Genomic DNA, 12825 nt, shown 5'->3' on the forward strand with positions numbered 1-12825 from the left:
GGATGGCCTTGGGGCCGACCTGGTGCCGGTTTTTGTCCCCCACTGGGTTTAGCAGCCTGGTGGTCTGGGGAAGGGGGACCCAGACCGCTGTTTTCCTGCTACCCTGGAACATCTGGTTCCTGCCAAGTGAGGGAGTTAACAGTAGGATGGATTTCTTCCCTGAAATTTGTGACAAAGCTCTCACCAAGGCCCTGAGGCTGGACTTGGTCCCTTCTAGATTGATTGAGCAGCAGTAGGTCTGCAGTCGGGATTGTGTTTTCTGTCTGTTCTCATCTGGTAAAGGGAACTCGTTTGCTGTAAAAAAAGACTCCAAGTCTTACTCTATTTATGGCACTTGCTTAAAGGTTTTCTTCTGGCCACTGCTAAGGAGTCTTAAACTTGGAAATGATCAATGACTCCTCTCTCCTTTAGTGGACTCGACTTGATCAGCCAGTCAGTGGTATTTATTGAGCATTTACTGTGTACAGAGCACTGTACTGAGTGCTTGGGAGGGTAGAATACAACAGAGTTGGTAGGCACATTCCCTTCCCATAACCAGCTTCCAGCCAGCAGCATTGGGAGAGAAATTGAGACTTCTCTGGGATGCATTTTCCTGTAAAGGAGGGTTTGGCCTTGAAGTAGCTCAGAATTATTTACTAGGGAGGCTGGTTCATGAAGCAGCATGTATTATTAACAGAACAGCAATGTCATCTATTAAATAGGCATATATTTTGCATTGTAAAAAACTTTTCTTGCATAATGTGCTTTAACCACCATATGTGACAACCCGTGATAAGAATATTTTAATTGCAAGCCTGCCTAACCTTGTGATAAAATTTGGAAGAGGGCAGTCTCTGGTGATAATTCATTCATAAACACATCTCCATTACATTTTTCCCAGACTGATGTGCATCCCGGGGCACGAAGGCCATTGCTGAATCTCTCTCTGTCTCTCTCTCTCTCTCTCCTTCTCTCTCTCTTGGCTTCCCTCTCGTGCAAGTTTGTCCTCTACCTCCAATGGTGAATCATGGAGATTACATTTGCCACCCGCGGCCTTGTGAGCAATACAATCACGGAACTGTGGTTGAATTTTATTGTGATCCTGGCTATTCTTTTACCACTGACTACAAATACATCACCTGCCAGTACGGAGAATGGTTTCCTTCCTATCAAGTGTACTGTGTCAAAACAGGTAAATGGAACAATCCTGGGTTCAGGACTCTTGAGGTCCAGATCCCGGCCTTGGCACCGAAGAATTCCGGGTTAACCCTTGAAGGGGTTTGAGATGGGTGCTGTGCATGGAGGGGTCATTAACTATATATCTCTCGCTCTCTGACCCCATCCCACCCCAGGGTATGCACTTAGCTGGAAGGGAGGGTTTGGATGCAGATGGGCCTGACCTTGCATCAGTGCTGGGGCTCTTTGGGGGCAATTAGATCTGAGTACCTATATTCTGGTCCCCAGGAGAGACCCGGATATGCCTCCATCCCTCTCTAGGGTGCAGCTGCAGCAGCCATCTCCCTCCCTGCCCTCTGCCTGTCTAGTGGGAGGTAAGCCCGGCATGGGACAGATCTGCCTTCTGTTGCTAAAGGAAACTTGTGCGTGAGGGCCAGGGGCACTTTCTAAGGAATCAGTTACCTGTGATGGCTTTCGCTGGGCTTGGCTGTTTTGCCATGTTGCTTTTGTTTCCTTCTACCACAGAGCAAACCTGGCCCAGTACCCAGGAGACCCTCCTAACCACGTGGAAAATTGTGGCATTTACTGCCACTAGCGTCCTGCTGGTGCTTCTGCTGGTCATTCTGGCCCGGCTGTTCCAGACCAAGTTCAAGACACATTTTCTTCCCAGGTCTGTCTTAGTGGGGCTGATTTCTGGGGTTGGTTCTGCCCCTGCACCCTCATGTGTGGAAGTTCTGACTGGGGTGGGAAGGATGGTGGAATGAATGATGCTGTAACCTTTCTCCAGGTAAAAGAGGTGGAAGCACTTTCCTATCTTTGCGGGCACTGCCCCAAGGGTAGAAACCAAGTTACCTTCTCTGTGCCTTAGTCACCTCATCTGTAAAATAGGGATTGTTCCATGTGGGACATGAATGGCATCCAACCCAATTAGCTTAGTACAGTGCCTGGCACATAGTAAGTGCTTAACAAATTCCATTAAAAAAAAAGTATAAGATGGGAGGGGCCTAAGTGTTGAACATTTAGGTGGCACGATAATGCTAAAATGGCAGTTGGAGGCATATGAGAAATTAAATGGGGAAGGCAGAGTAGTTTTTAAACAACCAGGTGCTGGGCACTTTACCAAGCCCATCAAGTAGTTAAAGAGCTTTAGTGCTTGGCACTGTCTGGGTTAACAAACACCGACAAGGCTAGTTGGGAAAAAGTGGGATTTTAGGTGGACTTTAAATGTGAGGAGTTCCAAGTTTAGGGAACAGCTTAAGGGAGGGACAATTAGAAGGTTGGTTGGGTGGCATGCAGATAGAGAGTTGGAAAATAGCAGGAGAGCCAGATAGGTAAGGTAGGACCAGGTGGTTGATGATGCCATAGGGTGAGGAGATTTTTTGAATAAGAGACACAAGAAAGCAGTAAAGGGTTTTGCTCGATCAATCACTGGTAATTACTGAGTGCTTACTATGTGCAGAGCACTGTACTTAGTGCTTGAGAGAGTACAATGCAATAGAATTAGCAGATAGCAGGAAGGACAGGTGTTGAATCTCCATTTTACAAGTGGGAAAACTGAATCACAGGGCAGGCAAGTCAGTCCTGTCCTCTTTCCACTAGGCCTTGCTGCTTCTAGTAGAAGTCACAGTGTGAAGTTTAAATCTCCTTCTCTGAACTTCTTTAAAATTACACTGGTTACCTATCTGTAAGAGAAAGTTTAGGTCTATTCTTGCCTTTTCGGGGAGAGATGCGCACAGACCAGTGTTTCGGGAAGATGATACTTGCAACAAGGTGTAATTTAGACCAGATGGGGGAGAGACAGGAGTGTCTCGCCAGAGTAAGACCAGAGCTGGTACCAAGGTGGTAGCAGTTTAAGTGTAGAGGAGAATGATATGGGTTCCTGGAATGGGAGGAGGGTTATTGGAAGTTGAGAAGGAAAGAGGAGGTGCAGGTCAGTTGAAAGATCAGGGCAAGAAAGGTAGAGGTGAGAATCATCCACACACAGATCACATCCCAGCTCCCTTAAGCTGAAGCCAGGCAAGTGGATGAGCTCCACAGAACACAGAAGGGAGATTGGTGGTTGGAAGGGCCTCAAGCACAGGGGTAAGGAGAATGGGACTTTGATGCAGAAATAAGTCCTCAAACTTTCCTTGCTTGGGGTTTGGAGCCAAAACAGAACTGTAATTATAATCATTATGGTATTTGTTAAGCATATACTAAATGGCAGGCATTGTACTAAGTGCTGGGGTGGACATAAGCAAATCGGGTTCCACACAGTTCCTGTCCCCCATGGGGCTCACAGTATCAATCTCCATTTTACAGATGAGGTAACTGAGGCAAAGTGAAGTGACTTGCCCAAGGTCATACAGAAGTACCCCTTAGACTTACCTTTGCATGGGAATCACAGTTTCTTTTCTGACACAAAATAGAGCACAGTGTTCAGAGAGGTTATGATGCATGCAATATTAGAGGAACAACATGGATTCCACTAGTGCATTGTTGAGTGTTCCACTTTGGGCAGAGAACTTGGGAAAGGTACAAGGATATCATTAAAAAAAAAGGGCTAGTGGGTACTGGTGACAGATACATACATGAGGTCGCTAGAAGAAGAAAGAGCGTGGGCACCTGTTGTGTGTGACTCGGGGCAAGTGATTTACCTGTTCTGTGCTTCAGTTTCCTCATCTGTAAAGTGGGGACAAAAATACATGTTCCCTCAGACTGTAACCCACCATGTGAGTTGGGCACTGAGTGTGGTGATGGTGACCTTGTAATCCACCCCAGAACCTGAGCACAGGGTAAATTAATAAATACCATCACTATTTTTTAAAAACCTGATTTTAAAAAGCAGTAGCAGTAGGGGCTGGGGTAGATTACTTTTAAGAGACATCTTCAGGTTCTTCAACTGTCTCACAGGGCTGTTCCTCAGCAATCCCGACAATCCCGTAGTGGGGAAGGGATGTCGGTGTCCCTTTGGTGGGACAGGATTTCTCTCTCCCCTCTGCAAAGGTAGGTGGGATGGAGGAAAATTCCAGGTCTGCAATAATAGAGAATTAATGGTTTTTCCTGAAAGGAAACACCCGTAGATTGAGGCCAGTGACACACAGGTATTTTCTCTAAGGGTCAGTCAGACTGGTTGGGGAGCTGGAAGGAAGAAAGAGTGAGTGAAATGGAAAATGGGAGGGGTTGATGGAAGAGGAGACAGAAGGATAGAAAACCCAATTTGCTCCCCAACTGCAACTCCAACAGAAGGATAGGGCAAGCTGCAGCGGGGGAGTGAGAATCTGCACACTGCACGCTCCCTGGCCTCAGCAGCCACCCATCTGAGTCAGAAAATTGGCCATCCATCACTGAGAGGAGCCTCCCGCTTTCCTCCGTGCAGTCAAAGAGTCACTGATCCACTTCAGGCCAGCTGGCTTTCTCCCTGTCCCCCATAACTGGACAGAGGCTCAACCTCTTCGCTAGCTCAGCCTCATACAACCCCCACCACCTGCCTGCCTGTTGCACAGGTTTCGGCCTCTCCCCAGAGCAGTCGTGGCCAAGGTCAGGCACCGAGTCACTGACCTGTGTCCATTGGGTGCAGGGGCGCCCCGGGGAGTTCCAGCAGCGACCCGGACTTTGTGGTGGTGGACGGCGTTCCCGTCATGTTGCCTTCCTATGATGAAGCTGTGAGCAGCGGCTTGAACGCCTTAGCGCCAGGATACTTGTCCTGTGCGGGTCAGGGCAGCCTCTCGCAAACCGACGACCAGAACCCACCAGCCTACCCAGGCCCGGGGGACACGGACTTACCCAGGGACTTTGAAGTCCTCGGCAGCATCCCAGGCTCTTCGGAGCTGCTCCGGACCTTGCGCCCGTCCTCCTTGGGCCAGGTGAGGGGAGCTTGTCCTAACGCTGAGCCAACAGAAGCGACCAGCAACTCCGTGGGAGAGGCAGCGTCCTCCAGCCCGAGCGTTGACATTGCGGATGGTAAGTGCCCGGAGCCCTCACGTGCCCTCCTCCCCCAGGTGTCCGAGGATGGCCACCGCTATAACCCTGTCTGCTGGCCCATTCCCAGAGATCGGAGAGAGCATTTTAGATGGTTTCCTCTTCCCCCTCCTCCCAAGGATGGCCCGAACTACAGGCAGGCTCTCAACAGTTTTTCCTCCGTCCCTCAAACAGCCCCACTGTAGCGATGAGGTTGAAAGCCATTTCCAGCTGTAGAGAGATTGCAGTCTCAACGACGTGCAGCATAATCCCTAGAGTACATGTTCTTAAGGTAGCTTGACATTTTCTACTGCTCCAAACCAACTACTCTTTTTTTGAATTTACAGAAATTCCACTGATGCAAGACGACCCTTAACCTGCCTACAACGGGTCCTTTCTGTGGGAGGACATTCTTCCCTAATCTATCCACATGGCAGCAGTGCATCAGACTCGACAGCCGGGTGACCAGCTGCCCCATAGCAGCGCTTTTAAATGAAACCTGGGGCTTTGCCAAGACCAGTAGAATATACAACATGCCCTACCCCCTTGCCCACCAGGGCTCTACACATGCTCCACGACACGGGACACCAGACAGTTCTGTACACAGCCCACTGAATTATGATATGAGTAAATAGCTGCCTCCCAACAAAAAGCATGTCGGTTATGTAAATTTGCTTCTAAAATCTGCTTCATACTATCTCCTGGGCTGTGGTTTAGGATGGATCGTTCAAAGGCAAAGGGATCTATCGAGGAACTGACAGGACTGATTCCCTTCCTGTTTCTGGTAAGAAAAAGGTTCTGGGAGAGAGCTTTTTCTTCAGGTGTCTGACACGCCTCTCTGCTGCAGACAGTTTTCATCCTGAGCCAGGCTGAAGATGCAGCGGGATAGGACTGTGGATTAAAAAAAAAAAAGGTTAAAAAATAAAGAATCCTATTTAAAAAAAATATAAAGAGAAAGGACTCAGCTGGACTGTGCTCTTTGGAGATTTTTTTTAAAGTAGGTAGAGTTTATATGATAGAAGTGTCTAAAGTACCATATCAGTGTTTGTATTTATGCAGCACTAATCTGGATCCATGGCATTTACTATAAAACCTGTTTTAAGGAGCAGCCAGAAAGCATTCAAATAAGATCAGGGCAGAGGAAGGGTGAAATGCTTTGTTGCGATATTCCTTAAACTCCTTTTACCTGTTGTATCCTGAGTCACCAGCCTCATTCATTCCTCACCGACTGCACCAAATAAAAATGATTTATAAGGAGGAAAATTCCCAACTTCAAAAGCACTTTTTTTCCCTCAACAGCAGAAAGCCAAGTGATAGCAGAGGAGTTAGCAGAGTTCCCCGAGAGCACCCGATGTTTTGGGAAGCACAAGTCAAGAAGCTGACGTCCTGGCATGTGGACGGCCCACCCTCCCACCCCCTGCCATGGGATCCCGGCCCCTTCCACCTCTTTCCCTCCTACTGGCAAACCTTCTCATCCTACACACTTATCTTTGGAGTCTGTATTCCCCATATCCCTTGGTTCTGAAAAAATCCTGACTCCGCAAGTGCCTTATCAAGTCCATGCTGCAGACCTGATTCCTTCCCTCTCCTGGGATTTGAACAGAGAAAAACAAAGTCCTCCATCATGGGGCTGTGGCTAGTATAGCAGCAGCAATACAGGGTATGATCATTGGGCCCGGTGCGTTCTGCCCAGGCTGAGCAGAGAAGCCCATTTGATAGGTGGGATGGAGAAGTGGGGCTGGAACCTCTCTATTGTGGCAAGCTTTAGGTCTTAAGTATAGGCTTGGTTTGCTAGTGGCCCCTTTCATCTCATCAGCTGGGTGGCTTTGCCTCAGTTGGGATTCTTACAGAGCCCTGAAGCCTGGCCAGGAAGAGAAGCAACATGACCTAGTGGATAGAGCACGGGCCTGGAAGTCAGAAGGACCTGGATTCTAATCCCGATTCCACCACTTGTCTGCTGTGTGACCCAAGGCAAGTCACTTCATTTCTCTGGCCCTCAGGTACAACTTCTGTAAAATGGGGATTAAGACTGTGAGCCCCATGTGGGAAATGGACTGCATCCACCCTGGTTAGTTTGAATCTACCCCAGTACTTACTGCAGTGCCTGGCACATAGTAAGTGCTTAAATACCATTAACAACAACAACAGGAAGAGAGAAACGAGACCAAGCCGAAGGCTTGTATAGTTTGTAGAGGCCCCTCAACCTCATTACCTCACAAATTCCCACACTGTCTCTGAGGAGGCATGAAGTAGAAAAACCTGCAGGGTGGGGCACTGTGATGAGCAAAAACTCACAGGCAGCAAGAAACTATCTTTACTGGCACATGCTATAGGTCCCACAGACTACAGGTACAGATCAATAAAACTCTCATTAGCTGGGTGGGGGCAAAGGGGGAATACAGCTTGAAGGAATTTTTGCTTGGGGCACTTAAGATTGCTATTTCTTAAATTCTGTCTGTCAATTCCATCCTCTTTGACCCAGATCCCAGGCCCCTGAGCAGGGGAAGGAAGGAATGGTGGGGGCCACCAGAGGGTTCAGCACTAACACTTTGGAGTCAGGACTGGACATTCATCAACTATAGAGCAAAATGAGCTTAGGCCCCAGAGTACTTTTCCACTGGAACCAGCCATCTTTGAACAGAATCCACCTGAAACAGAACAAACTTCTTTTGCCCAAGAGACAGTGGTAGGTCTGCGGAAGGACTCCCAGTCCTATCCTCTATCTCCCTGGGCACTTTGTGACGCTGACCTATCCCCAAGACTGGATTGCCAACTTTCCCACCTACCTCCAGTTTTAACCTCTGCTCTACCCCACTGCTGCCCCAGGAAGCCCTGAGGAATCAATGTCCCAGTTAAATTGTCATGCATCATCCTAGAGTCCCTCACAAAAGCCTGCATCTACAACACTGGTTTCACACCTGAATAATGTACTCTTTTTAAACTAAAAATTTCTCAAAAGCTGCACATTCACACACAAACAGTTTAGGGAGAGGAAACATGTAAACCAAAAACCTCATCATGTTCTTGGTTTGTGTAAGTGGTCTTCCAACTAACCTTCAAGTGAGGAAAGAGGAAAAACAATTTTGATTTCTGCCCCAACTTACTCTGATAAGCAGCCGGGTTGCCATCCTCTGCCTGAGAAGCTGTCCTTCCTATTTCTGTTCTCTCCTTCTTTGTCCAGCATATATATCATCTGAATGAGTGCTGTTCAACTTCGGCCCAGCCTTGCCACGGTTAATCTTGGTCTGGGTGCAGCTAGGTAGAAAAATGGGGAAAATGGAAACGTCAACTGGAAAATTAAGTTGAGAGTGGTATCACTTGCTAGCTTAGACCTGATAATTGAATATTATTCCAGAACTGTACTGGTTAAAGCTTCAGCTTTTGGAAAGACAAGGACAACTTGAGTGACTGCGGAGTCCTGAGCCTGGTGGACACTTGGCCACATGACACACCTCAGGCCTTCTATAGCAACTCACCAAACCATCACACGCAAACACACCCCAACCCACCACCGCCCTCCCTCTGACCACCAAGACTATATCCCCAAGGGTAAAGATCCTTGGAGCAGGGGAATGATTCCTTAGCTTCCCTGGCCCTGCACCCAACACTGCTGGGAAATTCTCCCTTTGGCCCAAATCCCTCATGCTGCCACATAAAGCCACTTCCTCTTCCTTGGCCCTTAGCTGAGATGCAAAACCCACGTTCATGATCTTCAACAAAACGTTGGCCACAAGACTTGAGGGCTGTCGCCAGATGACATATCTTCCTTTTGTCCTTCCTCTTAGGCTGTGCCTCCCCTCCCTTTGTGTTGGAACAAGACAGGTACAGAGTGCTCACGGTAAGCCCTGGCTCTGCCTTCCTGTCAATCATATTTTTTGAGTGCTTACCTTGTGCAGAGCACTGTACTAAGCACTGGGAAGAGTACAATATAACAGACATAATAGCAGAACCTGTTCAGTGTCTCCTGCACTGCACACTCCACTCTGGGACCCATCCTCCCCGTTTCCAACTGTTCTTGCACTGTGACTTGTGGGGTCTTAATCCTATCATCCAAAATCCATGCCCAGCACCTTACCCAATAGCAAAACTTTCCAAGGGGCTCAGAACCCTCCTTGGACTCGCGCTTTAACAGCCTTTGTAGAAACAGGTCCAAGTAAAATTCCAAGTTAGAGGATCTTCTCCCACCTGATAAGGTTTCCTCTTTATCTCTGTTCTGGTGAAGTGCCATCTCATGAGCCAGGCAGGATTCCCAGGAGTTTTAACAGAGACCCTGGGTCCCACTCTTGGGAAAACCTCCTTAGACGCTCTCAAAATCCAAGCACATGTGCCCGTGGTGATGGTTTAGCTAGGGGCAGGTGGACGGGAGGAGGACAGCTTCCTTCCTTGGCTTTTTGATGTGCTGATCATGTGCTGATTGCCAATACATGAAGGAACTGCTGCTACATTTTCAAACAGAGCTGTCTAGTCTGTTTTCCAAGGGAAGGGTTCTCTCTTCTCTCACTACGCTGGGGGGAGTTTCCTTGGGCTTTAGTAGACCTGTAGTGGTGACAGAAGTAAATGGAAACAAATCCAAGTTGAGGTGAAATTAATTCCAAGAAGCAACTGGTAGCATCTGCTCCACTGCCTTCTGGACAACCGAGAGACACATATGGGACAGGGACTGTGTCTGACCTGATGACCAATCCCAGCACTTAGTACAGTGCTTAGCATAATAAGTGCTTAACAAATACCACCATTATTATTACCTACAATTTCTTCCACCTCCTCCCTCATCTTCATTCCCTAAAGGCCCAGGCTCTACATTTGGCTCTGATGTCCCTGAAGGTCTTAAAGATCAACATTATTAACATGAACGCTCCCCTGGATTGGGAGTGCGGTTCTGTACCCATTCCACCCTTCACTGAGCTGCTCCTCCTGAGGCTGATAATTTGATAACTGAGGCAAACGTCTTTTTCTGCCTAACTCTCCCATGTTGCCGCCCTCACCGTTGTGGATCAATGGAATTGGCTTGCATCATCCCTTTTCCTTTCCTTCCTCCGGCTGGAATCCGTCGCCCCTCCCACCCCCACCCTGTCTCCCCAACAAATGGACCAGGGCTTCTCCCATCTCCCCAGAACAGAAGTTGCTAATTCTGAGTCCACAAACAGAGCACTGGCATCTCTGCTGACCCAAACAAGATGCAATTCACCAGGGTCTAGGAGTAATGTGACCCAGGAGTCATGATCTGCATGACAATCACGTTGCTAACTATAGAGCTTGTCTGGGTGCCCATCAAGTCTATCAACTTCCACGTTGCTAACTATAGAGCTTGCCTGCCTCCCCATCTCTCTCCCCTACTAGAAAAATCCTCCCGGAACGGGTCTAGGAAGAAGCAGGCGGACAGACCTGAAAGCCAATTGCCACTGGCAGGAAAGGCGCTTGCCATGTGAAGGGAAGCAGTTGCCACCTACCTCCTGGACCATCCAGAGACAGTACTGCTGGACCCAGACTACTTGTGATCCCAGCAGGATGGACAGAGAGCTGCCCGGTTCCCATGGTAGCTGCAGGCTCTGTGTCAATGCCAAGCCACCCTGAGTGCTTTCATAACCCTCAAACCCTCAAAATGAAAATAGAATGGAAAACCCAACAGGAACAAGTCAGCCCAGCCTGCACCCCTTGCACGAGGAGCTATCTTAAGAGGAAGCACTAAAGAGTAACTGGCACTGTTCTTTCCCGACCCCAACTCCTTCCTCTTTTCCTTCTCTTCCCTTCTGCCAACTCAGCTCCAGGGAGCAGCTTCTATCTGAAAAGCTCCCTCAGCTCCAGGGTCCCCTCCCCTCTCTTCCACACCTGCAGGAGTCAGCAGTGTTCAATTTCAGTTCCCCAGTTTACTTCCTCTAAAATACCCCATCAGCTGGATCAAGTGCCAAACCTACAGCAAGGGTAACTGCCCTCTCCTACTCCTCTCCTGGCTTCTGCTGAGGGGTTTCTTGTTTTGTTTTTTAATAAATAATGGTATTTGTTAAGCACTTACTATGTGCCAGGCACTTTACTAAGCACTGAGGTAGGCACAAGGCCTGGGAGTCGGAAGGACCTGGGTTCTAATCTCTGCTCCGCTACCTGTCTGCTGTGTGATCTTGGGCAAGTAACTTCACTTCTCTGTGCCTCAGTTACCTCATCTGTAAACTGGGGATTAAGACTGTAAGCACCACGTGGAACAACCTCATTACCTTGTATCTAACCCAGTGTTTAGAACAGAGCTTGGCACAGAGAAAGCACTTAGCAAATATAATGATTATTATTAGAATTATTAGAGCTGGGAGGGGGGCTTTGTGCATGTGTGTATAAATAACTGGAAAGTTCTGATTGTGGGCTCACCCCATGGGCCTTGCATCCACAGTGCCTGAAGCTCAGGCCCTGAGAGCAGCTCTTCTCCTTCTGACATGAGCCACTGGCATCCAGAGCAGGAGTCTGTCAGTGTTCTCCAGATGAGAAACCAAGGGCTGAAGGGCCCCATGGCTGGAAGCAGGGGAGTGACACATCTGTCACCCTCCTAGGCCCATCCCCATCCTTGCCACAAGTGCCATCCTGACAGCCTGCCCCACTGATGCCCACCTCATCATGGAGCTCAGACTAATGATGAAGTATTATCCTTGGTGAAAAAGCATGAAGTAAATTACAAGCTAATTGTTACAGAAACAGCATCTGTTAACACATCATTGTACTGCCCTGAATAGTTTCCTAATGAGAAAAACTCAGCAGCCCCTGCTGTACAGGCCTGCCTAATTGATGTAACCCCCCTGAGAGCTGCTCCTCAACCCTGGCCCTTCCTGAGACCCCCACCCTCCACTTCCAGCCTCCTTCACCTCCTCTTCCTTTTCTGAAAACAGGGCTGAGCTCTGCTGACATTTTTGGCAAGAGCAGTTAAGAACACAGCTTCAAAGGGTCACGTTTTCTGCCCCTTGGTTCCACTTTGTTCTTTATACACACGTAAAATGCTACTCACCGTTTACTCTTGCACGTTGAATGAATTCACCGCACGGAAAAACTCCTGAATCTAGCTGAACTGGTGACTGCTGGAAGCTGAGAAGAAGACTGGAGAAAGCACCCAGAGCCTGGGGGCAGACCACGTGTGTTTCCTGCAAAAGCAGAGACCATTTACTACCGCCTGAGCATTCTGAATCATCAGCTTCTGCTGCCTGGCACTGTACACGTTTCCCACAGAAATACCTTAAAATCATGGGGATTGCTTGCCTGTTTTCAATCAGTCTCCTTTACATATAATCCCTATAAACAACAGGCAACTCCCCTCTTCCTTCACTGTGGCTTGCCTTAACCAACGCTTTTCCTCCTAAAATATAGGGATGGGTGGGTTGAAATGACACATCTTCCTCAGCATTACGGTCATCGGTGATTAGGAAGAGCTCAATGCCCAGGGATGCTCGGCTGGGCTTCATTTAGCAACTGAAGGCTAAACTGAGCTGTTGCTTTCCTAGTGCCTTGTTTTCATGATGGAAACCAAAACAGTATCCATGGAGGAGGAGGTCAAGCCTCCCTGCCTTGGTTAGGGGTGAGAGATATTGGATGTGCTAGAGAATGCAGGAGAAAGAGCATGGGCCTGGGAGTCAAAAGGACCTGGGTTCTAATCTCAACTCTGCCACTTGTCTGCTGTGTGACCTTGGGCAAGTCACTTAACTTCTCTGTGCCTCAATTACCTCCTCTGTAAAATGGGGGTTAAGATTGTGGGCCCCA

The 12825-nt window shown here is 48.4% G+C and overlaps 1 protein-coding gene and 1 long non-coding RNA gene across 6 annotated transcripts in view; one reads left to right on the plus strand and one right to left on the minus strand.

The window, feature by feature from the left end:
- SUSD4 (sushi domain containing 4) overlaps positions 1 to 5746 on the plus strand; it is a 59648-nt gene extending 53902 nt beyond the window's left edge. For 2 of the 4 annotated variants that reach the window (XM_029046996.2, XM_007672386.4), the window contains 4 exons: positions 980 to 1171; positions 1681 to 1825; positions 4715 to 5097; positions 5442 to 5746. In XM_029046996.2, the coding sequence (XP_028902829.1) occupies positions 980 to 1171; positions 1681 to 1825; positions 4715 to 5097; positions 5442 to 5470 (749 nt within the window). In that variant the 3' untranslated portion in view covers positions 5471 to 5746. The remainder of the gene's footprint in view (positions 1 to 979; positions 1172 to 1680; positions 1826 to 4714; positions 5098 to 5441) is intronic. The other 2 variants (XM_029046998.2, XM_029046997.2) reach the window with 2 other exon arrangements.
- A 157-nt stretch (positions 5747 to 5903) lies between these two features.
- Positions 5904 to 12825, minus strand: part of LOC120639009 — a 60753-nt gene continuing 53831 nt past the window's right edge. For both annotated transcript variants that reach the window (XR_005661092.1, XR_005661091.1), the window contains 3 exons: positions 12080 to 12212; positions 8199 to 8349; positions 5904 to 5985 (listed from right to left, as the gene is read on the minus strand). This is a non-coding gene — a long non-coding RNA (uncharacterized LOC120639009). The remainder of the gene's footprint in view (positions 5986 to 8198; positions 8350 to 12079; positions 12213 to 12825) is intronic.

Source organism: Ornithorhynchus anatinus, chromosome 19 (assembly GCF_004115215.2).
Source record: "Ornithorhynchus anatinus isolate Pmale09 chromosome 19, mOrnAna1.pri.v4, whole genome shotgun sequence".
NCBI classification, from domain to species: Eukaryota; Metazoa; Chordata; class Mammalia; order Monotremata; family Ornithorhynchidae; genus Ornithorhynchus; species Ornithorhynchus anatinus.